The following is a 27,368-nucleotide window of genomic DNA, read 5'->3' on the forward strand; positions in this document are numbered from 1 at the left end:
GGGAAACCATGGAAAAAAATGGTTTCTAAGAAATTAAGGAATCAAACTTCTACACTATTCGTTACTACATGATTCTCATCATATTAGTCATACATTTGGGCAACACCTCATCAATATTATAATTTCAATAGTTCACTAGCGTTTCTTATGTTTCCTATGATACACTAGTTGTAGTCTTCAGACCACTACCACCGTTTCACTCAAAAGCAATTTCATAATGTAACATTAACCAAGACATAGTGATGCCTCCCTTATGTTCAAACCCCAAAACTCAGAAGAATGTCTGCCCACTTTAGACATTGTGCGAGTACTAAAGGCCTACAGTATATCTCCAAGAACTGAGTCCTTTTAGAAGAGGGAGACTACACATATAAACACATCACTCACCATAAATTGATACAGATAAGGGTACCTGGTGCATAGGGGAGGGAGAAACAAAGATCTACAAAACACAAAATATGGTGACCACGGAGCGTCACCAGAGCCCCTAGTAGCTGCACTCATGGTAGGCCAACATAGCAGTGGATATATGGCTGCAGTTTAAGCTCGAAACAGCTGACCCTCCAAATAGGGTAGACCACAACTTGATCACACGAGCACAGAAGATAAAAATAATGAAGTTTTAATAAATCACTAGGTTAAAAATGTGACGAAACACGTGATTGATAATATACAGTGATAATAATAAATTCCCTGGCCGCAAGAAGGAGGCAGTTGTAAGTGGATATAGACACCGTAAATACAGTGTAACCATACAGGTACAATTGCCCACTAGACTGATCAGTGAGACCAAACAACATACAGTAACCCATCAGCTCCAGCGTGTATTCGCTGTATATGAGGTAACAATGTGTCTACACAGGAGGTAAAGTGTAATGGGGTAACCATACGACCTGGTTTCAGAGCTCATGTGCACCCGCTGTAAAGCTCCGAAACTGATCTGCCTGCTCATCCAAACTTGCGCGCTTGACCGTCAGCGGAATGACGTCACTTGACCCCGACGTACATTTTAGAAGATCCAGAAGTTTATTTCTCCTCTCTTCAGGGCAACAAAAGGGAAAAACAGTATGGAAGACAGCTATAGCCAGATTGTAATGCTCGGCCTGCCCACAAACCAGACGAGACTCCGGGACTGAGGTGGAAAGGACAAATACCACACACCTAACAGTAAACGGGGGCGCGGCCGGAGTGTGGAAGTAGCGTAGCTGGTCCAGGGAACAAAAATAGAATAAGTTCGGTACTTGCCAAATCCGACGTAGAAGAGTTAAGTCCGTAAGTGTAACGCATGTATGCCCGCAGACCTGGCCAGTCCCCAGTACTGAGGTGGGTAAGGTTATAACACGCACCCACAGCAGTGAGGGCGTGCCCGGAGTGTGGTAATGCGTTGCCGGGCCTGTTGAGAAAGGGTTAACGTATACTTGCAACGTCCAGGATGCCAGAGTTTGGATAGTAATGTCCGTGTGCCAGAGTTCAGGGATAATAGAGAGCAGCGTGGTGATGTCCGTAAGCCAGTGTTCAAGGAATGGTGAAGGCAGCGTAGTGGTATCCGAATGCAGGGTTCAAGGGCAGGAGAAAGCAGGGTAGTCCAATTCAAAGCAGAGTTCAAGCCATGGAGATCCAAAGGTAAGCAGGGACAGGAACCAACGCTGAAACAGACAGGAGAGCCAAGCATAGTGACTGCAAACACAGGCGTCACAAGAAGCTATGCAGAGCAATGAGCTAGAGGACAGACAGGGATTATAAAGGAGGGGGCACCAATGGGAGAGGAAGGAGGAGCGGAGGGTTGAGTGAGAGGTTGCAGGGATAGGTCAGAAAGAGCAAGGGAGGAGACAGGTGAATCACACAGGGATATGGCTTGTACGCTATGGGAGGCGGAGCCAGAGCTCTGGGAAGGCCTATATCTGGAGCGTGTGTGCGCGCCCTCTGTAAGGGTTGGATGCGCGCGCACAGGGTGTGCCAGGGAGCGCGAGGAGCGTCGCGCCGCAGGGGCGCTCGCCAAGGAAGGCGAGAGCAGGAGAAGCGGCAGAAGGAGGTCATGTGGCAGGTGGGGAAATAGAGAGACGCCACGAGCTGTGAGTGCCGCAGAGGGGATCGGGTGTTTGAAGATGTGTGCGCACCTTGCGGGGAACACGCGTCACAGCTGGACGTGCGTCCGGGCATGCCGCAGAGGAACGGGTGCGGGAAGAAGAAGGGACAGATGGACGAGGAGGCAAGGGGGGAAGGTCAGAGGCAGAGGGAGCAGGGGTGACGGGGACACATTGGGAAGCACGAATCCCCTGAACCGTCACAGTATCCCCCCCTTGAGGATCGATCTCTGGACGATCCTGCCATGGCTTCCGGGGGAATTTCCGATGAAATTGCCAGAGAAGTTTGGGAGCGTGAATATGGCGAGAAGGAATCGAGGAACGTTCCTCTGGACCATAACCCTTCCAGTGAACAAGGAACTGTAACTTGTTTCTGGACCAACGGGAATCGATTATGGAGTGAACCTCATATTCCTGCTGTCCATGAATGGTCACAGGGTTGGGTTTTGGGAACAATCCGGGAAGTGAGCACTTTGGATAACCGGTTTGAGTAATGACAAATGGAACGCTGAAGGAATCCTCATGGTGGGAGGAAGTGCCAAACGGTATGCGACCGGATTGATCCTCTCAAGGATCTTAAAGGGACCCAAGAATCTTGGGGCCAATTTCAGAGACGGAGTCTTGAGCCTTATATTTTTTGAGGATAACCACACTCTGTCTCCGGGTTTAAACGAAGGGTCTGGTTGGCGTCGTCAATCTGCCTTTGTTTTTTGTCTTGAGACCGCAGTTTGTAGAGTCTTCAAAATTCTTGGAGGAAGATTCTAAAGAGTAGAGACATGAGAATCCGCTGCGGGAACACCAGAAGGGAGGGAGGAGAGGGGAAGACTGCTAGGGTGGAATCCAAGATTAATGAAGAAAGGGGACTCTTGCGTAGATTCATTTTTAAGAGAGTTAATTGCAAACTCGGCCCAAGGTAATAGATCCACCCAGTTGTCTTGAGATTCGGAGACGAAACATCTGAGATACTGCTCTAAGGTCTGATTCATTCTTTCCGTTTGACCGTTGGTCTGAGAGTGGTATCCAGAAGAAAATAGAAGGAAAATCCCAAGTCTCTGGGAAAACACACGCCAAAATTTAGAGATGAATTGAGAACCTCTGTCAGAAACAATTGAAATAGGAACACCGTGTAATCTGAAAATGTCCTTAGAAAAAATATCGGCCAAAGTAGCAGAATTAGGGAGGCCCTTGAGTGGTATAAAGTGTGAATGCTTGGAAAATCTATCTACTACAACAAGAATGATATTCATTCCTTTAGAATTGGGAAGCTCGACAATAAAGTCCATAGAGATGTGTTTCCAAGGTTGCTCCGGAATGGGAAGAGGCATGAGGAGACCAGAAGGTTTGTGATGGGCGGATTTACTCTGGGCACAGACCGGACAAGCTCTGTTGAAATCGAAAATGTCCTCGTTCATCTTAGGCCACCAAAAGGTCCGTTTAATAAGATCCGCTGTCCTCTTGAAGCCTGGATGACCGGCCGATCTAGAAGATTGTCCCCAAAGTAGAATCTTGTGGCGAAAACGTGGAGCTGCATATAAGCGTCCCTCTGGCACCCTAAATCTCCTGAGAATGTGAACCGGGGCTTTGTTGATTGCATTCAAAACATCAAAATTATTATCAGAAATTATGCATTTGGCGGGGAGAATAGATTCAGAGGATTCGTTAGAGTCGTTCTCCGTAGCGAACTGGCGAGAGAGAGCGTCTGCTTTGATATTTTTGGTACCGGGAATATAAGAAATGGTATAGTTGAAACGAGAGAAAAATAGTGACCAACGAGCCTGACGAGATCCTAATCGTCGAGCCCCCTCAATATACAGTAAATTTTTGTGATCGGTGAGGATGGCAATAGGCTCCTTGGTGCCTTCGAGAAGATGCCTCCATTCCTGAAGAGCCAATTTAATTTCCAATAGCTCACGATTCCCAACATCATAATTTCTCTCGGCTGACGAGAACTTTCAAGAAAAAAAACCACCGGGATGGAGCTTCTCCTAGGGAGAGGATCTCTCAGAGAGTACTGCACCGGCTCCCACATCAGAGGCGTCAACTTCTAACGTGAAGGGAAGCGAAGTTTCTGGATGTCGTAGGATGGGTGCAGAGATGAAGGCCTTCTTGAGAAACTCGAAGGCGTTAATGGCTTTGGGAGACCAAGTCGTAGGATCAGCACCCTTCTTAGTCAAGGCGGTGATGGGTAAAGCAATGGTAGAGAAATTACGGATGAACTTCCGGTAATAATTGGCAAAGCCAAGGAAGCGCTGCACGGCCTTGAGAGAATTCGGCAGCGGCCAGTCGAGGACAGACTTCAATTTCTCTGAATCCATAGAAAAACCTTGGTTAGAGATGATATAGCCTAGGAAGGCTGTGGACGTCTGGTGGAACAAACATTTCTCCATTTTAGCATAGAGGCGATTAGCACGAAGCCTAGAGAGTACCAGTTTGGTATGGCGACTGTGCTCCTCTAAATCCTTAGAGAAAATGAGGATGTCATCCAAATATACGATAACAAATGTTCCCAACACGTCCCGGAAGATATCGTTCATGAACTCTTTGAAAACGGCAGGAGCATTGCATAGCCCGAAGGGCATCACTAAATACTCATAATGTCCAGATCGCATATTAAACGCGGTTTTCCATTCATCCCCATGTCTTATACGAATGAGGTTATAAGCCCCTCTTAAATCGAGTTTGGAGAACATAGAAGCTCCTTGTAGACGGTCGAATAGTTCAGAAATTAGGGGAAGAGGATATCGTTTTTTTACCGTAATTTTGTTGAGTCCGCGAAAGTCGATACAGGGTCTTGGGGATCCATCCTTCTTCTTCACGAAGAAGAAGCCTGCCCCAGCGGGGGAGGTGGAGTTGCGTATGAATCCTTTTTCCAAATTTTCTTGGTTGTAAGACGTCATAGCCTCGGTTTCAGGAACGGATAAGGGATACGACTTCGACTTCGGGAGGATGGTTCCTGGAATTAAATCAATCGGACAATCGTAGTGACGAAGGGGAGGCAGTACCTCAGCTTGTAGACATCCAGGAACTCGTGATACACTGTCAGCAGAATGGACAGGTTGGAAGGGATGGTATCAGAACCAGCGAGCACAGCAGCAGGAGGAGTGGTAGACACTTCCTCGGAGGAGGTAGGCCATTGGATAGGTAAGACATCGGTCCAATCTATGGGCGGATTGTGGAGCTGTAACCAAGGCAATCCTAGTATAACCTGGACGGTAGGAGAATGGAAGACATCAAAAACTATTACCTCCTTATGACCATCCGCAGTGGTCAACGTAAGTGGGATGGACTCCCAGATGAGGAAGGCTAGCTGAAGCGGACGTCCATCAATAGCTTCAAGACCAATGGGCGCTTTTCTCTTGACCAGAGGGATTTGATTCTCAGAGGCGAAGGTGTGATCCAGGATGTTACCGCCAGACCCGGAGTCAATGTAAGCTTTTACTTCTAATAGAAGGTCAGGGCCCGTCAGCGTTACAGGAAGCATGAGTTTCTTTGGGAGATCCTTAGGGAGAGAGGGACAAGAAGAGATTGTACCCAGTAAAAGCCCCTCTACCTTTCCTGGGTGTTCCCATTTTCCCGGCTTCAGGGAACAGTTCTGGAGCCGATGTTTTGGGGAACCACAATAGTAACAGAGTCCCTTCTGACGACGTTGCATTCTCTCCGCAGCCCGTGGTTGTTGGCTACCGATTTGCATCGGCTCAGGAGCGTCTAACGCCAGGAAGGGTGAAGCAGGAGACCTGTGAGAGACAGAGGAAGGAGGAAGAGAACGGGAACAGTGTCGCTCGTGACGTCGTTCTTGGGTACGTTGATCCATACGTATGCTGAGTGTAATTAGTTGTTCCAGAGAGGACGGCCGGGCGTGAGCTGCGAGATCATCTTTTAAAGTATCACAGACTGTGCCAATATGCTGCGCCAAGTGCCTCGTCGTTCCATTGAGTTTCTGCGGCGAGGGTGCGGAACTCTATTGCGTACTTAGCAGCAGATCTTCAAGCTTGTGTGATGTGGAACAAAGAAAAAGATGCCGTCTCCCTACGTGCGGGTGTGTCAAACACCTGTTGAAATTCATGCCTAAATTTTGTATAATCTTGGGTCAACTCAGATTTGTGCTCCCAGAGGGGAGAAGCCCAAGCGAGGGTGTCGCCAGTGTGTAAGGCGTAAATGTAGGCCACCTTGGTACGGCCGGTAGGAAAAAGAGAGGGAGACATTTCAAATTGAACCTCGCATTGGTTTAGGAATCCACGGCAAGCGAGAGTGTCCCCATCATACCGGTTGGGAGGTGGTATACGTGGTCCTGAGTTACCGTAGGTCACTGAGACAGGAGGTGACGGGGCAGCTGGGGTTTCCTGGAGAGACAGATTAGCAAGTTGTTGCGAGACAGTGGTCAGTTGGCTACTGACAAATTGTAAATGTTCCAAGGAAACACCTTGGCCCACCTCAGGGGGGTCTGCATTTATTGGGCTTTGCATAATGTAACACCTGTATGCCCGCAGACCTGGCCAGTCCCCAGTACTGAGGTGGGTAAAGTTATAACACGCACCCACAGCAGTGAGGGCGGCCCGGAGTGTGGTAATGCGTTGCCGGGCCTGTTGAGAAAGGGTGAACGTATACTTGCAACGTCCAGGATGCCAGAGTTTGGATAGTAATGTCCGTGTGCGAGAGTTCAGGGGTAATAGAGAGCAGCGTGGTGATGTCCGTAAGCCAGAGTTCAAGGATTGCAGAAGGCATCGTAGTGGTATCCGAATGCAGGGTTCAAGGGCAGGAGAAAGCAGGGTAGTCCAATTCAAAGCAGAGTTCAAGCCAGGGAGATCCGAAGGTAAGCAGGGACAGGAACCAGCGCTGAAACAGACAGGAGAGCCAAGCATAGAGACTGCACACACAGGGGTCACTAGAAGCTATGCAGAGCAATGAACTAGAGGACAGACTAGGATTATAAAGGAGGGAGCACCAATGGGAGAGGAAGGAGGAGCGGAGGGTTGATTGAGAGGTTGCAGGGATAGGTCAGAAAGAGCAAGGGAGGAGACAGGTGAATCACACAGGGATATGGCTTGTGTGCTATGGGAGGCGGAGCCAGAGCTCTGGGAAGGCCTATATCTGGAGCGTGTGCACGCGGCCTCTGTAAGGGTTGGATGCGCGCGCACAGTATGTGCCAGGGAGCGCGAGGAGCGTCGCGGCGTGGGGGCGCTCACCAAGGAAGGCGAGAGAGCAGGAGAAGCGGCAGAAGGAGGTAATGTGGCAGGTGGGGAAATAGAGAGACGCCGCGAGCTGTTAGTGCCGCGGAGGGGATCGGGTGTTTGAAGATGTGTGCGCACCTTGCGGGAACGCGCGTGACAGCTGGCCGCGCGTCCGGGCACGCCGCAGAGGAGCGGGTGCGGAAAGAAGGGACAGATGGACGAGGAGGCGAGGGGGGAAGGTCAGAGGCAGAGGGAGCAGGGGTGACGGGGACACATTGGGAAGCACGAATCCCCTGAACCGTCACAGTAAGCCAAAGGTCTGGAGTAGAGAGAGGAGCGTGGTAGACTGTCCGTAAGCCTGGGTCGAGGAGAGAGCTGCGTCGTAGAGGTCCGTTTGCCGAGTCCAAGGGATATAGAAGACTGCGAGGTAGAGGGTCAAAAGCCAAATCCGAGTAGTCCAGAGAGCAGCATGGTCGAAGTCCAAAGCCAAGGTCGAAATCCAGGGAGGTCATCAGAGTATCCAGGGACAGGAGCAGGGACTGAAACACAAGAGAGCCAAGCAGAAGCAGACAGCACCAAGGTACAGTAGCTATGCACAGCACTGAAGGAATGGGGAGACCAGGCTAAATAGTGGTCTGGGACCTATCAGAGGAAAGGGAGGAGCGGCGGTGCGGTCCAGGGGTTAACCCTGATAGGAGAAGCCAGGGGGCGGACCCGGTCGAACTGGGGCTGGAAAGCGTGCTGGTGCGCATGCCTGGATGGAGGAGGCGGGACCAGGCTCCGGACGCCAGGTAAGAGAGGCTTGGGTCCGCGCACACCTGTAAGGATGACGCACGCAACCCGGAAGTGAGGGAGAAGCCGCGGGGGAGTGACGCTGACGGCAGAGGAACGCTGCCGAGGGTTCGGGGCAGCGGAGGAAAAAGTTAAGGGGACGCTGAGAGCGGGAGTCCTCGCAGCGCGGGACCTTACAGTACCCCCCCCCCTTGAGGGTCGGACTCCGGACGATCCATCCAAGGTCTGAGGGGAAATTTTTGGTGGAATCGTTTGAGTAGGAACGGAGCGTGGAGATCAGCATGCGAGACCCAAGAACGAACCTGAGGTCCGTATCCTTTCCAGTGGACGAAAAACTGGAGCTTGCCCCTGGAGATGCGAGAGTCAATGATGGACTGAATTTCGAATTCCTGTTGCCCTGGTACTATGGCGGGAGGAGAACAAAGTGAAGGATGAGCAAATCGTGTGCCTTGGATGAAAGGTTTCAAGAGCGAGACATGGAAGTTGGGTGAGATCTTCATGGAGGGGGGCAACAGAAGCTGATAGGCCACAGGATTAATTTGTCTCAGAATGGAGTATGGACCCAGGAACCTGGGAGACAGTTTAGGGGTTGGGGCTTTCAGTTTGATATTTTTTGAAGAAAGCCAGACCTTCTCTCCAGGTACGAACTTATGAGCCTCCCGCCGAAGCCGATCTGTCTGTCTCTTCTGTATTAGGACAGATTCCTGTAAAGCTGTTTGAATCCTCCTCCACGAGTCCTGTAACATGGTTACCCTAACATCTGCTGCAGGAACTCCAGAACTGGATGAATGCATAGGTAGGCGGGCAGGGTGAAATCCATAGTTTACAAAGAACGGTGATTCTTGAGTGGACTCATTCTTGAGAGAGTTAATCGCAAATTCCGCCCAAGGAAGTAATTCTGCCCAATTATCCTGAGAATCGGAAGAAAAACAATGCAAATATTGTTCGAGGGACTGATTCATGTGTTCAGTCTGCCCATTAGTTTGGGGGTGATAGCCTGAGGAAAAAAGGAGAGTAATGCCCAGCCTCTGGGAAAACGCGCGCCAGAACTTCGAAACAAATTGAGTACCACGGTCCGAGACAATGGACAGCGGAACGCCATGAATACGGAAAATCTCTTTTACAAAGATATAGACAGAGTACTTGAATATGGTAAACCCTTGAGGGGAACAAAATGAGCTTGCCTGGAGAATCTGTCGATGACCACTAGGATAGTAGTCATACCGTTAGAAGGGGAAGATCCACGATGAAGTCCATGGCAATGTGACTCCAAGTATGGTCCGGGACAGGAAGAGGTTGGAGTAGACCAGAAGGCTTTTGACGGACTGATTTATTTTGGGCGCAGACTGGCCAAGAGGAGGTGAAAGTTTGAATGTCCTTTACCATATTGGGCCACCAGAAAGTTTGCCGGATCAGGTCCGTAGTCTTCTTAAAGCCGTGATGGCCGGCAGATCTGGAGGAGTGACCCCATTCAAGAATTTTAAGATGAAAACGTGGGGGTGCGTAAAGACATTCATCAGGAACCTCTAGTCCTTCGGGGACCTGTGATTGAGACACCAAATTTTTATCCAGTATGTCAAAGGAAGCGACAGAGATAAACAATCGGGGGGACAGAATACACTCTGGGATGGCCTGCAACTTCTCCTCAGTGTTGAACTGACGAGACAATGCATTAGCTTTGATATTCTTAGTCCCAGGAATATAAGAGATGACGAAGTTAAACCTTGAGAAGAACAACGCCTGACGGGGACCAAGGCAACAGGCACCCTCAATGTAAGAAAGATTTTTGTGGTCCATGAGGATCAGAATGGGTTCCTTGGTTCCTTCTAGAAGATGTCTCCATTCTTGCAATGCCATCTTGATGGCCAACAACTCCCTATTCCCCACGTCGTAATTTCTTTCTGCTGAAGAAATCTTCTTGGAAAAAAACCCGCAGGGGTGTAGTTTATCTTCGGGGGTGGTTCTTTGAGAGAGAACTGCACCGGCTCCCACGTCAGAAGGGTCGACTTCTAGGGTAAAGGGGAGGGTGGGGACAGGATGTCGCAGAATGGGGGCCGAGACAAATGTTCTTTTGAGAGACTCAAAGGCACGACTGGCCTCCGGCGGCCAAGAGGAAGGATCGGCCCCTTTTTTAGTAAGGGCCGTAATGGGTGCTACCAAAGTAGAAAAACCAGCAATGAACTTCCTATAATAGTTTGCGAAGCCAAGGAAACGCTGAATCACCTTCAAAGATTTGGGTTGTGGCCATTCGAGTTTAGATTTGAGCTTCTCCGGATCCATGGTGAACCCCTGGTCCGAGACAATGTATCCCAGGAAAGTGGTTGAGGATTGATGAAATACACACTTCTCCATCTTGGCATAGAGCCTATTGGCCCGTAGACGAGAGAGTACCATCTTGGTATGGAGAATGTGTTCCTCGAGGGTTTTGGAAAAGATGAGGATATCATCCAAGTAGATAATCACAAATAAATTCAAAAGATCACGGAAAACTTAATTCATAAAGTCTTGGAAAACTGCAGGGGCTTTGCACAACCCAAACGGCATCACCAGGTACTCATAGTGGCGACTGCGCGTGTTGAACGCGGTCTTCCACTCGTCACCACTGTGGATGCGAATAAGGTTATAGGCCCCCCGTAAATCAAGTTTAGAAAAGATCGTCGAGCCTTGCAACCTATCGAAGAGCTCGGGGATAAGAGGCAATGGGTAGCGATTCTTGATGGTAATCTTATTTAGGCTGCGGAAATCGATGCACGGGCGAAGCGTTCCATCTTTCTTTTTTACAAAGAAAAATCCTGCTCCGACGGGGGAGGTGGATTTCCGGATAAAGCCTTTTTGAAGGTTCTCCGTGATATATTCGGCCATGGCCTCCGTCTCAGGCAAAGATAGGGGATAAGACCTGGCTTTGGGAAAGGGGGCACCCGGAATCAAGTCAATCGGGCAGTCGAAAGGGCGATGAGGGGGAAGCTCCTCGGATTTAGTCTTACTGAAGACGTCCAGGAACTCCGAATAAACCTCCGTAGGGTGGCCTCTTGCGGGGTAGAGGTCTCCAAGACAGCCCAAACCGTAGGGGACGGAGGAAGCAATTCCACCTGAGGAGATCTCCATCGGATGGGGAACTCGGCAGTCCAATCGATAATGGAGTTGTGGAGTTGTAGCCACTGTAGGCCCAGAATGAGTTGAACCGAAGGGGAATGGATGACATCAAAAGTAATGAATTCCAAGTGTCCATCCTTCATAGTTCAATGGGAATTGTCTCCAAGGAAATAAAGGCTGGCTGAAGAGGTCGACCATCGATAGCCTCCAACCCGACCAGAATGGCCTTCTCCCGGAGAGGGATGTTGTACTGAATAGCAAAAGCATGGTTCATGAAATTCCCTCCGGATCCGGAATCGAGGAAGGCCAGGGCAGGGATTTGGATGTTGACGTACTTGAGGACAGGAAGTAAGATGCGCTTTGGGAGATCCTGTGCGGGAGAGGGGAAGGAAGAGATAGTACCCAGTGAAATCCCCTCATATCTTACTGGGTGCTGGCGTTTCCCGGCCTCAAGGGACAACGCGGCAAGATGTGCCCAGGAGATCCGCAACAAAAGCACAGGCCCTCATTCCTCCGACGAAGTCGTTCTGTAGACGAAAGTTGATGGCTGCCCAGTTGCATGGGTTCAGGAGCGTCCAATGCCGGTAAGGCTGGAGCAGGATACCTGGAAGCAGAAGGCGTAGAGACAGCAGTACGAGGACGTTGAAGTTCGACCCGCCTTTCCAGAAGTCGTTGATCCACCCTGATGCACAAAGCGATCAGGGCCTCTAATGAGGATGGCCTCTCACAAGCCGCCAGTTCGTCCTTTAAGGATTCCGAAAGCCCTTGCCAGAAAGCCGCGGAAAGTGCACCATCGTTCCAATCAGTCTCAGCCGCCATTGTCCGGAATTCCAGAGCGTATCGTGCCAGATTTCTGACCCTGTGAAATATGGAACAAGGAAGAAGCGGCCATATCACTACACTACCGACACGCTTTATTACTCTGCGGCCAGATCCGCAAGCCGGTAGATTTCCCGGCTTGCTAGTGGCCGCCCCTCGGCGTGCCGCGCGTCATAGACGCACGGTCACGCGTCTTCGGGAGCGTGCGCCCCCTGCACGCGCGTCCAGGGGCTCCCCGAGGGAGCCCTGGTGTCCCGCGATCGCGGGACAGCGGCAGGGGGTTCCGGGGGACCCGGCGGACCCGGCAGCGGTAGGGAGAGCGCCCCGATCGGAGGGCGCTCTTCCGCTGCTTCGGCGCGCGCCCGTCACTCTCGGGCGCGCGCCAGGCTACTGCTGCGGCCAAGAACGGGCAAATGCTCGAATAAACTTGGCCGCAGCAGTACGTCCAGGGGTATCAAAAACTAAACAAAACTCTCTCTTAAAGTTGGGAAAGCTGTAAATTAGTTCAGGTCTTAACTCCCAGATTGGTGAAGCCCAGGCCAAGGCGTCCCCGGTGAGAAGGGAAAAAATATAAGCTACCTTGGTTCGGTCCGTGGGGAAGCAAGAAGGTGACAGTTCGAATGATATCTCGCACTGGTTTAAAAATCCACGGCAAGCAAGCGGGTCTCCAGCGTATTTACTAGGCGTAGGGATTCGCAACTCCGAAGTGCCTGCACCTTCTCGGGAAACAGTGGGAGGGATAACGGAACTGGAGGCGTTAACCTGGGGCATTTGAGAGGTTAAAGTAGCAACCTGTTGGTTAAGAGCGGTAACCTGATTGCCCAAAAAGGTGAAGTGTTTGGAGATAGTGGTCAGGGTATCCTCCACCTTAGGGGGGTCTGGGTCTGATGGGCTCTGCATAATTTAACGCTCGGCCTGCCCACAAGCCAGACGAGACCCCGGGACTGAGGTGGAAAGGACAAATACCACACACCTAACAGTAAACGGGAGCACGGCCGGAGTATGGAAGTAGCGTAGCTGGTCCAGGGAACAAAAATAGAATAAGATCGGTACTTGCCAAATCCGACGTAGAAGAGTTAAGTCCGTAACCCAATGGTCTAGGAGTAGAGAGAGGAGCGTGGTAGAGTGTCCGTAAGCCTGGGTCGAGGAGAGAGTTGCGTCGTAGAGGTCCGTTTGCCGAGTCCAAGGGATATAGAAGACAGCGAGGTAGAGGGTCAAAAGCCAAATCGGAGGGGTCCAGAGAGCAGTGTGGTTGAAGTCCAAAGCCAAGGTCTAAATCTTGGGAGGTCATCAGAGTATCCAGGGACAGGAGCAGGGACTGAAACACAAGAGAGCCAAGCAGAAGCAGACAGCACCAAGGTACAGTAGTTATGCAGAGCACTGAAGGAATGGGGAGACCAGGCTAAATAGTGGGCTGGGACCTATCAGAGGAAAGGGAGGAGCGGAGGTGCGGTCCAGGGGTTAACCCTGATAGGAGAGATAAGCAAGGGGGGCGGACGGACCCTGTCGAGCTGGGGCTGGAAAGCGCGCTGGTGCACATGCCTGAATGGAGGAGGCGGGACCAGGCTCCGGACACCAGGTAAGAGAGGCTTGGGTCCGCGAGCGCACCTGTAAGGATGACGCGCACGACCCGGAAGTGAGGGAGCAGCCGCGGGGGTGACGCTGACGGCAGAGGAACGCTGCCGAGGGTTCGGGGCAGCGGAGGAGAAGGTAAGGGGATGCCGAGAGCAGGAGTCCTCGCAGCGCGGGACCTTACACAGAGGGATTAGAAAGCTCCATTATACAGGCTTATAAAGCGTCAGGGAGTTCACAGCCAATTTCTTTGAAGGCTCACTCTGCCTGAGTAGTCGTGACTTCCTGGACTATGAAAAAGCAGACATCTGCAAAGCGGCAACCTGGTCTTTCCTACATACATTCGCAAAACACTCCCAGCTAAATGTATCTGCATCAGCAGAAGCTGCCTTTGGAAAGAAAGTCTTTCATGAAGCAGTGTCACTATAATTTTCTCAATCCAATATTTCTCTAGGGGGGGCTGCTCTGGAACATTCCCTCATGTCATGTGCTGGCATGAAGGGACAGGAGAGAAAAAATAACCACCCATAATTTGTTTTCTCCTTGTCTTTTTCTTATGTAGATTTTTGCATACATTTTCCTTGTCTTTTACATTACAGTATATTACCCTTGATGTTTTTTTGGGGGTGCATATAGTTCAGCTTGGCTAGCCATACAACTGACCCACAAGCTGACATATGGGGTGGGGGGAGGGGGCTTTATAAGGCGGCAAACAGGTCAGTCTGTGTCGTATCTTCAAATGGGCAAAGCCTATTCCCTCATGTCATGCGCTGCCATGTAGGGACCAAGAGAAAATAATTTATCTGTAAAATTTCTGTTTTTACAATACATTTCAAGTCCTTTTTTTTTCTGCATAATAATACATTGAGTTTGTTCACAAATTTATCACAGCACATAAAGATAATTTTATGGGCTAGATACTGTACATGTTGTTTTGGTTGTCAAAGGTACATTTTTACATATACTAACTTTTTTTTTTTTCAACAGTCCTTTTACTATTTATATCCTGATTATTTGATCTAATTACCCATCTTGTGATTTTCTAGATCCTGCTCTGTAACTCATTCCTCATAACTACAACTACAGAATCACTGAATTATTCGCTGGTCATGTTTGTCTTTGTTATTGTACAGTACCTTTTTATCAGTCTAGATTTTAGGACTACATTTTTTTTATTATTAAATTGGGATATGTAAAGCAATTAAACATGGTATTACACACCAGTGTTGTCATTTTAATGCAGTTTCAATGTTTGTTACTGCTGTAAGTTTTACTGCACCTTTGAGTGTCATGGGTGAAAGCAGCAGTCTGCATTTCCCAACATTTATTTTTTTAAACATTTTTTAAATGGGGAAAGACTTCTGGTGAAGAGCTTGGACCTGCCTTTGCAACAGGGACATGACATTGTAACTTTCTATTGGTGACTCCTCATCCACGTTTGTGGCGACCATATTTGTAGTTGTTCTTGTGTCAACCGGCACACACAAAATTACAAATCTCAGGAACTGTGGTTTCCCACAGGTGAGCAGGCAGAACTGCTTTAATATGACCACAGACACAAAGCTGTCTGCTATCAAATCAGTGTCTGTGGGCAATTGTTCCTCACAGACAAGGAGCTCATCAGCAGCCATCTTGTAAACCCATGTCTGGTCCCCACTTGTTGGATTGCCACAGTCCTACATCAGACATCTTCCAGATTCATACCGCTCCCAAAAAGAAGGGGATGAAAGAAGAGCATTGCTATAATATTTACCTATTCTGTATAGCTGAACCTCTTTCTTGCGTGATATTTGTCCAAATATAGTATTCATCTCTAAACACGTGCGTTCCACCTTAACTTTAATTGTAAAAATTCTGAGAAAGCTTTACTGAAGCAAATCTAACCTTCCCCAAATCAGGAGTAGCAATTCAGTAAATTGTTTCTATTAGGCTATTTCACCACATGGCATTAAGTGCTTCGTAAAAATAAGCTTTGCTGAGGAGAAAAGAATCACTCGGTTACTGGAATATTCAAATCTCAGTTGTCTATTTTCAGTGAGCACTTACATATTGTGAAATAAAAGGTTTCAACATTAGTGTAGCACTTATGAGACGTGTATATGCAATTAAGAACTAATAGTATGGGCATTTAAAAGTCACTTGGCAGGAAAATGCCAGTCCTTCAGCTTGAATATGAAGCTGCTCAATTTGTTCATGTACTTTTGCACAGAATGCAAAAAACAACATTTTTGGCGTCGTAAGGGAAAAGTTTCATTTAAAAATGACATACCTCCTAGGAAAGGAAAGTACTGTGGTATAATATCCCCATATAAATGGCATAATAAGCACTTAAAACGGTAATGTCCTCACAGCAAACAACGTTTTTATTCCCCCCTTTTAATACATATTGACCATGTCGAGACTAATATCCTGGCACTTTTTGAGACGTAAACATAACTGGAATTGATCATCACTGAATAAGAGGAATTCTGCACATCAAAAGCTGTAAATTATTGTAGATAAAGAGTGCTTTTCTTTTTCATTCCATTAGAACTGAGACTATAAGGTCATATTAGTTATTGGTCCGTAAGAGCCTATCTTTAATTGCAGTGTCCTTAGATGGCACCAGCCGAATGTTCCTGTAGGCCTTTTTGGCTAACCCCTCAAGGGCCCTATTGACATACTCTAGTCTACAGCATACGTCATCAAAAAGTGCCACCCAGGCCGCGTGTTGTGCAGGCCTGCTCTACAGCATACGTCATCAAAAAGTGCCACCCTAGAGACCCTTATGACATATGGCCTTTTGCTCAGTTTTTAGGGACTTTTCCTGATCCGTGTTGATTGTGGTCCTCCTGACCTTTCCCTTCACTTCTGGTCCACCAGTTGGAATCCGGAAGCGATCACATGATTGCTCAGAAGAGCGGGCACGTGATCCATTAGTGCTCTGAAGGATTAAAACGAAGAATTATTTTTTTTTTAAAATAAAACGCAATCTCTGGAACTGAATGAGCTTCTGTAAAAAAGTGTATGTATATATGTGTGTGTGTGTGTGTGTGTGTGTGTGTGTGTGTGTGTGTGTGTGTGTGTGTGTGTGTGTGTGTGTGTGTGTGTGTGTGTGTGTGTGTGTGTGTGTGTGTGTGTGTGTGTGTATATATATATATATATATATATATATATATATATATATGTGTGTGTGTGTGTGTGTATATATGTATATATATATATATATATATATATATATATATACACACACACACACACAGTGGTTGACATATCACCAAAAAATCTACTCGCCACCTAGTACCACACGTGTGCTGCTTGGGCCAATAGGAGCTCGCCACAATGCTAAATCCACTCGCCATGGGCGTGCAAATGTATAGGTTTGTCGAACACTGTATATATATATATATATATCTATCAGCATTTGTTTTTGTTTTTTCACTTTCACCAAAGAAATTAATTTTAAAAAAACTTGTTTTTTTTCCCCCCTCTTATAAATAGGAGCTTCAAAACCATCTTATATTCCTGAAAAGTGTTCTTTGCAATTTGTTCTCAAATGGTGCCTTGAAATAAGAGCGGTACCTAAGAAAGTAAGTATATATGTGTGTTTTTTTCCTACACTGGCGACACACTTTATTCGAGCTCGGCTAGTCCCACGAATTCGGGTATACCCGGGTGTATTGAGGTTTGTGACTGTTTTCTGCCCGAGTGCATTGAGGTATTTTTCAGGCAGCGATTGAAGCATTTTATTCCCGCTGGCTGCAATACTGCACAGTATATATATATATATACTGCATTACAATTCATGCATTTATGCCATCTGGTAGACACACGAAGCATTGCAGCCTATTAAATCCTAATCATTATCATTTAACAGATCAGCCGCCCGTCAGCCAGGCATGAACCCAGGCTGGGAAGGCAAACACAACGGGGCTTGTCAGAGGTGAGGAGCGGCGCATTCCAGGTATCTGCCAGGTACATACTGGGTATTTGCTCGAATAAAGTGTGTCGGTGCAGTATGAGCAGGCATCATGCTTTACACAATGATGCTGTATATACATTGTAAGGTGCGGTACTGCACTTAAACACAGTCTTTTGTTCTAGGTTAGTATTTGACAGTTGTACTCTTTTGTGTGATTTGGTGTGATTGGTTCATTTATGGTAAGATGCTCAAGCCCTAGTAGTGAGTGTAGAAATGAAAAAGTAATTGATATGAAGAACAACAAAGGCTATTTCCTCAGTTTTGCATGACTGGTTACATCCGTGCAGGTTTTCTATATTCATTCCATTATATTTTCAATGAATAGAACGTAATGTAAAGTTCTAAAATCCTGCCACTTGTAGAACACAATAAATAAGCTATGCTATGAGAGATTTTACTTTATGTAGCGCTCACAGTGTATACCGTGCTCGACATAGATTTTTGCAGGCACCAGAGTCCCTCTCACAAAGAGCTTACAATCTAATCTTGGTGCCTGAAGCACAGGTAGATAAAGTGACTTGTTCAGGGTCACAAAGAGAGCTGAAATTGGATTCAAGTCACCCATTTCAGGCTTACCACTGCACTACTCCTTCAGCCTCTGGCCTGCATGACACAATATCACCTTACTTTAGAAATGCTGGTAGCCCATGAGCTCCTCAATGGGCTACGGTAGTTTTGAATAAATACTGTAGACATGCTGAAATATCATGATACAGTTGTAATAAATAGTGACCGCCATTGTGACATGTCTGGTGAAGAATGTGTGTGTTTGCAGCATCAGAAAAATTTTGGGATTGATTGCCTGTCGAATTTTTTGTTTTTGTTTCAGAAAGAGGTCAAGTAAAAGAGATATCTGGACCATTGAGGACTGTTGGACCAGGGCCCTTTTGAGTAAAAAGCTGCACTGTTGGCCAGATTTACTAAGCTGTGCTATTCTATAAGATCTTTTCTGGCACAGGAAGCCCAATGGCATAGCACTGCTTAGTATTTATGGGCCTTTATATTCGCTAAAATAGATTAAACTGAGAGAAAATAAACTGAGAGAAAATACATATGTTACTCTTGGTAAAAAAAAAACTTTTCAGGTTTCTAAACTAAAAACCCACCATAACTTTTTTTTTTTTTTAATGTCTGGTTATACCCAGTTACCAGATTCATGTTGCATAGCCCGCAACTAACCTCACACTGATGAGACTACAAAGGTCAAAACATTGGTCTGTGAGTAGGTTTACTGGCTGTGCCATTGTTTAACCCAGGCTGTGCTGAAAGCTGTGTTATATGGCAGGCAGGCATTTATAAGGGTTCATGTTAAAAGGGATAAGAAGTAAAGAGTGACTCACAGTGAGTGCTCATGTGCATGTCATTACCCAGAATCCCTTGCTGCAGTGAAAGCAGCGTTTGCTAGGCGATCATGGGGAAATATATGGTTGCAGACCTGCCTGAGACATACGAATGGACCCGCAAGTTGTATTTTTATTTGCTAAACAACAACAAAAACAGAGGTTTGTGGTAGTTGCTGCTCCCAAATACCAATCGAATGTTTACCACTATATTGGCACTTGAAATCATTGGGGATTTGGTTGCCATGGTTTAGGGATTACAGGCAACACTACCCTTTCTTTTGTGATGAATTACCATTGACTGTTTGAAAAGTGTAAGCCCACATAGGACCAAATGGGACTCATCACATTGAAATGTTTATTAGCTTAAAACAGTGGTATTTTTAACTTATTTGGAAAATCTGCAAACATTCCATTGTTTTCACTTACGGTAAGCGCTCAAAAGGGGGAGGATGGTTGTCTATGATTGCCCCAGCATAGTGTTCAATAATTTATGCATATCTTCTGCATGTCATATAAACTAATAGGGCGGGGCAATGCAGAGGGCAGTAAGAAGTAAGGGCTGTAAAATCAACACTAACCGTAATGGTAAAATGCTAATTGGTGTTACAAGGAAACCCTTTACAAATAGTTATATATATATATTTGTTAAATCATCAGTCGCATAGTTTTAACATCGTAGTCATACTGTCAGTTAAATGTGGTCCTATGTTTGACTGCCCTTTCATGCCTTGAAGGAGAAGCATGTATATTTGAATTGGTTCTTCTATTCTTAGGTTTAAGGTATTACTTGCACAACCACTTCACTATGTGAGTGAGTCAACTATTTGCACTATTATTATTATTATTAATAATTTACTTGGCCAAAAGACCAGACTTAAATTACTAGCCATCGGGTACAAGAAGTGGAAGTCCTAGAGATAAATCATTATGTTTGAACCCTTACCTTCCTACCATAAAGTGTTTCAAGATTATAGACCCAGATTTATTAAACAGTTCTTAATTGTAGCACATTCTAACTGTCATTGAAATGAATAGGCACTAAGGCAGGCTCAAGTTTAGCACCGTTAAGTCAATATGGGCCATAGTATCTTTCTGTGGGTTTATTTTATTTTTATATTTCTGTTCCCTATTGCTTCCACTAGATGTCAATGTTGTACAAAGACTGGTAGATTGTTAATAACATCTCAATGTATTTTGGCAATTGCATCTCATCATAGAATAGAAACAACAGAAGAGGAAACTGGCCAAGACAAGTTTTATAAACCATCTGCTTTATAACTCGTTAGAGGCATATTTCACTTTATGATTGTATGGAAGGCTAACCATATTGCCTCACAGCTATTGAATGTACAGGAATGTGATCAAGTCTGGTGTTACTTAGAGAAAATATAACAATGAGTTATAGCAACATTGACATTGCAACATTTCAAAACTAAACAAAAACTGCAATCTGCCACTATGTTGTTTTTGAAGTCTTAATTTCCTCCCCTATCTCCTCCTCAATGAGTGTTTTACTTTCTTCATTGTACACATACAGTACAGAAATTATAAAGCATATTTGTGCTGGGTCATTTGGATTCAGAGAAAGTGCAAGCTCTTATGTTGCACGTCTGTAATGGGAACTGATGGTTTATTAATGTAATGTTTGTCTTTCGATATAATATCTCGGGGTCCACTTGAAAGGGAGTTATACAGATATAGCAGCTGTAAATGCTCTGTATGGGTTGTTGCAGCGGGACCCACAAACACGCCAGCGGGAGCAGACACCATTGTGTTTGCATTAGCCGTGCGTAAAGAGGCAGGGCTAACCCTTTATAGTGCCCGCCAGCAGGGGCAATAATGCCTGCTACTACGGTACATTTCTTTCCAGACAGGAAAAATTTACATTTTAAATTGGTAAATTGGTGTATTCCCAGGGAATTGTATTTACATTTTAAACAACTCTGCAATGAGCTAATCAATAGAATTCTGGCTTCATTACATCTCATTCATATTTACAAGCTTGCTGGTATCTTCATATTTTTTATATATTTTCTGCGGGAGCAGTTTAATTTACTTCAAAGATACAGTAATCTCCACTTGTATATATCAAATGATGAGCTTTGTTTGTCCAGTGAACAGCTATGAAAGGATGAATAGAAATGTGTCCATCTAAAGATGGCCGATTGAACTTGAAAATAAACTTTTAAACACATACTTCACTCCTTGATAAAGTGCCATTTAGGTACGAAACGTGTAGGAAGGTACTTACCTCCTTTTTTAACTATGGACCAATAAAGATTATTTTTTACTCATTTTGTTTGGGACCCACTCCATTGGCTGTGCGCTGAATCACTTCTATTTTGGATAATCACATACTTTGACCTCAACTTTCGCAGAGTTCAGGTCATTCTCAATACGTGGGTAGTTTTGGACATGTTGACATGAAAAAAAAAATGAGAATTCTGCATTTTGTTATCTTGAATGAGCACTGAATCTTCGCTTGAATTAACTTTTCCAAAGCTAAAGAACAGAATTTCATCTCTGAACAATGACATGGGGCAGATATATTCAATTTGATTTATATTTAATTTCCATATGAAGACCATAGAACAGTACATTAGCTACACTGCAAACTATTTTTATATCCACTTTAAAAAAAAAAAAAGCTTTTTTTCTTTCTCAAAAACAGGCATTTTTAAAGTGTAATAATGCTAAACGCAAGTTTAATGTTTAAAAATAGATATACAGTATATTCTAGATATTTCAAAATCAACAAATACTGTTGTTTGCCAAGTTGTTACATTACAGCTGATAAAGCTAGGACTTGGTAAATAATCTATGAATTTTCTAAGGTGATATACTGTACCTGTATTAGGGCTAATTTGTACAGCTCTCCCTATGTATTTTGGTTTCCTAGGCATTGTTACGAGCCTTGGTGGAGCACTCCTCAGATGCTTCAGAGAAACGCAGACTGCAGGAGCTGTGCAGCAAACAAGGCACTTCCGATTACAACCATTTTATTAGAGACCCTGCTATCAGCATTTTAAACCTTCTCAATGCTTTTCCAAGCTGCAAGCCTCCTTTAAGTCTGTTGATAGGTAAGCACTGTCAGCTTTTATATCTTGAGAGAATATGTAGTGTGGTTTGAAGCAAGTTTCCCATAAAGCAGTGAGGTGTTTGAACTTTTAATCATACAGTTGTACTTCAGTAAATTAATAAGTAATTAATAGATTTGGGGTACCCTTTCAACATGTTGCTAAGCTGCTTCCCAGTGGTAGAGTAGAGTTAAGTTTTATTCAAATGAATGGGACTGAAATATTCTCTAGTGGCTTCTCAGACTATTCAATAAGGGCTCTTAAGGGTTTATTCTATATCCGCCGACGTGGCCAAACCAAAATCCCCCAATGTTCCTATTTTTGGCGGCTTTAGTGGATATAGAATAATGCACTTATTGGATTAATCTTGGCAATCAATGAAACTATTAGAGTAGTATAATTAATTTGGAGAGGAGAGGGGTCATTATTTTTCATGTTGTATTGTATCTCCGTATCTGAGGAGCAACAAGGAGCGTTGGAGGGCACTTCAGCACGGCAAGCAATACCCAAAACATACGGAGGGGGGGGAAAGGGGGTTAAGCAATTTACAATGTTTGCAAATATTTAAATGTAAAGTCGTATCCAGAAGTAACCAACCCCCTCACGTTTCAGATAATCATGTTTAAAAACTAACTTTTAACGCAGCCCTACTGGTGTCACTTTTTTAACCATATTAATTTTAACTCTGGGGTCCCCCTGCTTCCCGAGATACTTACCTCGCAAGAGCAGCTCCAGCTGGGGTAGTTGGGGCTAACATAATGGTTAAGCTTAAATGTCCTGTGCCCTGCGGGCCAATAGGAAGCCATGACATCATCCCTTGCAGGATGCATGACATTTAAACTGAGCAGAGATACAGTACCAGCACCCCCTACGTAGTGATACAGGAAGTTTGAGCGCAAACCCAAATCAATTAATAAAAAACAGTGTAAAAAAACAGTATAAATTTTTTTTTAATATCACCAAGAGGAGATGCAGCTGGCGTTAGGAGTTTCACAACACCTTAAAGGAAGTCACAAAAAACAAACATAGTGCAAAAAACTCACCTCAGATATGGTGATGGTCAAACAAGGAATCTGGTAGGATGCAGCAGGTACTCTGTGTGGTATGTAAGAGAGAAAAATATAGCGCAACAGAATTTATTACAATGAACAATAGAGCACGGAGCTCATTCCACTCACATGCTCACAAAATAAAACGGCGATTTGACCACTCTGGGTCCTGTAGTGCTGGCAAGTGTCACGTTGAGTAGTGGACCGTCCAGCGTTTTCCAAGATATTTACTTCCGGGTGGCGGATGACGTCACGGACCCTCTCCACCAATCGGGATCCGGGGCTGGTCTCCTTGAACTCACAGTATCGACAAAGATACGAGCAGGCATACAGCCTAGGCTAGTCTAGGCAGGGGCGGTGCATGAAATGATTGGCCAGTGCATATCAAAACAGCCTAAAAAACCGGTAGTAATATTCAAAGCTATATAAAAAACTATATAAAAAATCACAATATCAGATACTGGAATATAATATAAATATAAATAAATGCTGAGCAATATGGGATGACTGATCTAGATGGAAACAAATAGCCATTAATCAATTGATACAAAAATACAGACCTATCAAGATGAAAAAAGGAAAAAAAATACCAAATAAATATCCCAGAGAAATAAAGAAGGCATATTGATAAAATATCACATAAAAATAATGATTAACATTACTTCAAAAAGGAAACAGATCTATGTCTATATTTAAGCCTAGAGGTCTAAGGGTGCTCAATTTATGTCTCCAGAATGTCTCTTTTTGGGAGACCTCCTTTATGCGATTGCCACCTCTCCAATGCATTTTAACTATATCAATGCTTTGTATAAAAGGCCCAATGGGTTGGAGTCATGGAATTTCTTAAAATGTAACGAAACATTTGTGGCTTTCTAGCCCAATAGTGATATTACGAATGTGGTCTCAAATTCTCACACGGAGAGGTCTGATGGTACGACCTACATATTGTAATCCGCATGGACATTGTAATAAATAAATAACTGAGTAGCTCTTGCAGTTAATACAATTTTAATTTTAAAAACTTCTTTTGTTACATTTGATGAAAAACCAATCAGTTTTTGTCTTTCCAAACTTGCAAGCTTTGCAGCTTGAACATTTGTAGAAACCTTGAGGTTTTTCCCCCAGCCATGTGCTTTCGGCCGATATAGACTTTCTCTCTTACATACCACACTGAGAGTACCTGCTGCATCCTACCAGATTCCTTGTTTGACCATCACCATACCACATCTGAGGGGAATATTTTGTGCTCTGTTTTTTGTCACCCCTTACGTAGGTAAGTATCTCGGGAAGCAGGGTGTCCCAAGAGCGGAAATGAACGCGGTTCAGCTCCAAAGAATCCCTGCTTCAAACCTATGTAAAGAAAAACAAAATAAAATAAACTTAGAGCTGCTTTAAAGAATGGTTTAACAAAGGAGCAATCACTGATTTAACTTCTTAAACATTAGCATTAGTAAGCTTTAGTTCAAGGAGAAACTGTCCATATACAGGCATACCCCGCTTTAAGTACACTCACTTTAAGTACACTCGCGAGTAAGTACATGTCGCCCAATAGGCAAATGGCAGCTCACGCATGCGCCTGTCAGCACGTCCTGAACAGCAATACCGGCTCCCTACCTGTACCGAAGCTGTGCGCAAGCGGGGAGACTATAGAGCCTGTTACATACGCGTTATTTACATCAGTTATGCACGTATATGACGATTGCAGTACAGAACATGCATCAATAAGTGGGAAAAGGTAGTGCTTCACTTTAAGTACATTTTCACTTTACATACATGCTCCGTTCCCATTGCGTATGTTAATGCGGGGTATGCCTGTACAACTCAAAGCACATGTTTCTTATTATACAGTATGCATACATTTGTTAGCTCAGCATGAAAAGTTAAATTTAATTGAATATATGTCATAAAATTCCTAATTATACCTGACATGGGACATTTTGAAGTAGTTACACTACAATCAAACTGACAAGAAACATTCATGCATACACATTTTATAAACAAAATTACACTAATTACAGTGAATAGAATCAGTATTCGTGCTGCTGCTTATCTCTGACTATGATCATTTCCACCCATATCCAGTCTTTTAGCACTAAGCCTCACTTTAATTTGGAAATAATACAAATATCTTCGAGCCACACAAAAAGAAGAATAAATATTGTAAATTGTATTTTTGTTGCCTATTCTATAAAGAAGCCTGAAGACTATTAACCTGCAAGGGTGCACCATTAAACTTATTTTTTTTCCCCACTGGTTATGAGTACGGTATGTAGATGTAATACTGCATGAGCTGCAGGGCCTGACAAGAAAATAACAAGATCATATGCAGCATAAATGTAACCGCGGTCTGTTGTCTCGTAAATAAAAATAGCTACAACTCATTCTTCTTTTGCTGATCATATGCATGCCAAAATAATTTCACACTGACTGTATGGTGTTGCAGTTAAATTGTCATACAAGAGACAATACGTTCTTTAAAGAATCCTGTGCATCGCAATGTTCTAATTTTAAGGTATGTTTAATACTGTGGTTTGTTATATATCCTGTATGAGATGTGGAAGGGGCAGATTTGTATCAAACATTCATGTTGCACTATAAATAAAATGAAAAAGAAGAAATACATATAGAAGTGTGTCAGTTGCGAAAAAAGGTTTTCATGGAAAGCATTATTGGAACAGTAATAGCAATGAGTGCATATTTAGATTATCCAAAAGAAGCATACGCATACAGTACCAAATTAAATAAATGCTTATTTTATTTTAGCATTTAGAAACCCGTGTTCTACTGTAATATGCTGAAACTAACACTATGATCACAAAGACAGCTATGGTCAGTAAAGGTTTTTAAGTTGGTTTGGGTGACTTCAAAACTCAAATCACCTTCATTTTTAATGCGCACAATGGTGCCAGATTCAGACAGTTAAATTTAAATTTACCACAGGAACATTGTACTAGACCAGTGATGGCCAACTCCAGTCCTCAAGGAGCAGTAACAGGTCAGGTTTTAAGGATATCCCTGCTTCAGCACAGGTGGCTCATTCAGTAGCTCAGCCACCTGTGCTGAAGCAGGGATATCCTTAAAACCTGACCTGTTGTTGGCCCTTGAGGACTGGAGTTGGCCACTCCTGTACTATATAATAGTTGCAGACCTCGTTCAATATGCTGTGAAGATTTGTTTTGTCCTTGTCAGCCGCATTTAATTGAACAGAGTTTTAAACAACCCCTGACAACAAGAGAGCAATGTCACAGCATTTGAATAGCGGCATATGTAAGAACAAGGCATCTCTAATGTGGGTCACTGTTGTGTTTCAAATGTTTAAAACAAGCTTCCTTTTTTTTTTCCCAGCTTTTACTGAAAGTTTGATTGTTTTCTTTGTTTTCAGAGCATCTTCCTAAATTACAAACCAGACCTTATTCAGCTGCCAGGTAATATCACATCTATATTCATAGCTGCAGTGTCAGTCGCGGAAATAATACTGTAAAGATAAAGAAAGTCTTCTGTTTCCTGAAGCAGGCCATAAATTTACACACAAGTTGTGCCAACAAAGATTTCTCATTTAATAAATGGTGAGAGGTAACATTGAAATGAAAGACCGTACAGATGGCATGCCAATGAAAATAATGATCATTGTTAAATATGATTCAGAAATGGCATATTGTGATTTGTTTTTAATGTTTAGAAAAGCTACTGTTGCTCTGTTTCATGGTACTGTCTTTATTCTTAATGAGAAAAAAAATACATGTACAGTATACATAAAAATAAAACCGTAATTGAATAAAAAATCAGCAAGGGTGATAGAAACGAAGATCTGAATTGTAGCATTATGTTATTGAGCAAGACGGAAGCATAGGTAAAACAAAGTACAACAACAAAGTATCCGGCCGTTCCTCCTTCTCTTACCGTGCACCCCAAAACTGGAACAACCTACCAGAGACTCTCACATCCACCACCAGTTTAAGTTCTTTCAAAACTAAGGCTGTCTCACATTTTAATCTGGTCTGTAACTGTTACATACGCCTATAATATATATTATCTTTAACTGTGCATGCAGTGTCTTGTATATAATGTATACCCTGTTCACTTATGTACAGTAGCGGCATTCTTTATTCTTACTAATGCCGGCGGCATGCCAGGATCTACTCCGGCTGCCGCCAGTCAAGACCGCGCGCCACCGCGGTTCCACCACGCACCCCCCCTCCGCTTCGGGCGCATTTTGGCCCCCCTTCCCGAACCCGGCTCCTGCTCTGCCCCTCTGCTTCCCCGCACCCCCGCTTACCTCAATTTACACTCCAGGGGTGTAGGGGAAGCCGGGGAAACCGGGCGCGTCACGTGACAGTGACGTCACAGTGCGCCGCAACAATCCGCGTCACCACGCTTCCCGCACGCATCCTGCCGTGCGGGAAGTGTAAG

General features: G+C 44.7%; 1 protein-coding gene across 8 annotated transcripts in view; it reads left to right on the forward strand.

The window, feature by feature from the left end:
* The window catches only part of MTRR (5-methyltetrahydrofolate-homocysteine methyltransferase reductase), a 92,462-nt gene that overhangs the window by 55,265 nt on the left and 9,829 nt on the right, over nt 1–27,368 (forward strand). For all 8 annotated transcript variants that reach the window (XM_075586173.1, XM_075586180.1, XM_075586175.1 and 5 more), the window contains 3 exons: nt 17,009–17,097; nt 21,732–21,912; nt 26,341–26,383. In XM_075586173.1, the coding sequence (XP_075442288.1) occupies nt 17,009–17,097; nt 21,732–21,912; nt 26,341–26,383 (313 nt within the window). The remainder of the gene's footprint in view (nt 1–17,008; nt 17,098–21,731; nt 21,913–26,340; nt 26,384–27,368) is intronic.

This window comes from Ascaphus truei, chromosome 2, assembly GCF_040206685.1.
Source record: "Ascaphus truei isolate aAscTru1 chromosome 2, aAscTru1.hap1, whole genome shotgun sequence".
Taxonomy (NCBI): domain Eukaryota; kingdom Metazoa; phylum Chordata; class Amphibia; order Anura; family Ascaphidae; genus Ascaphus; species Ascaphus truei.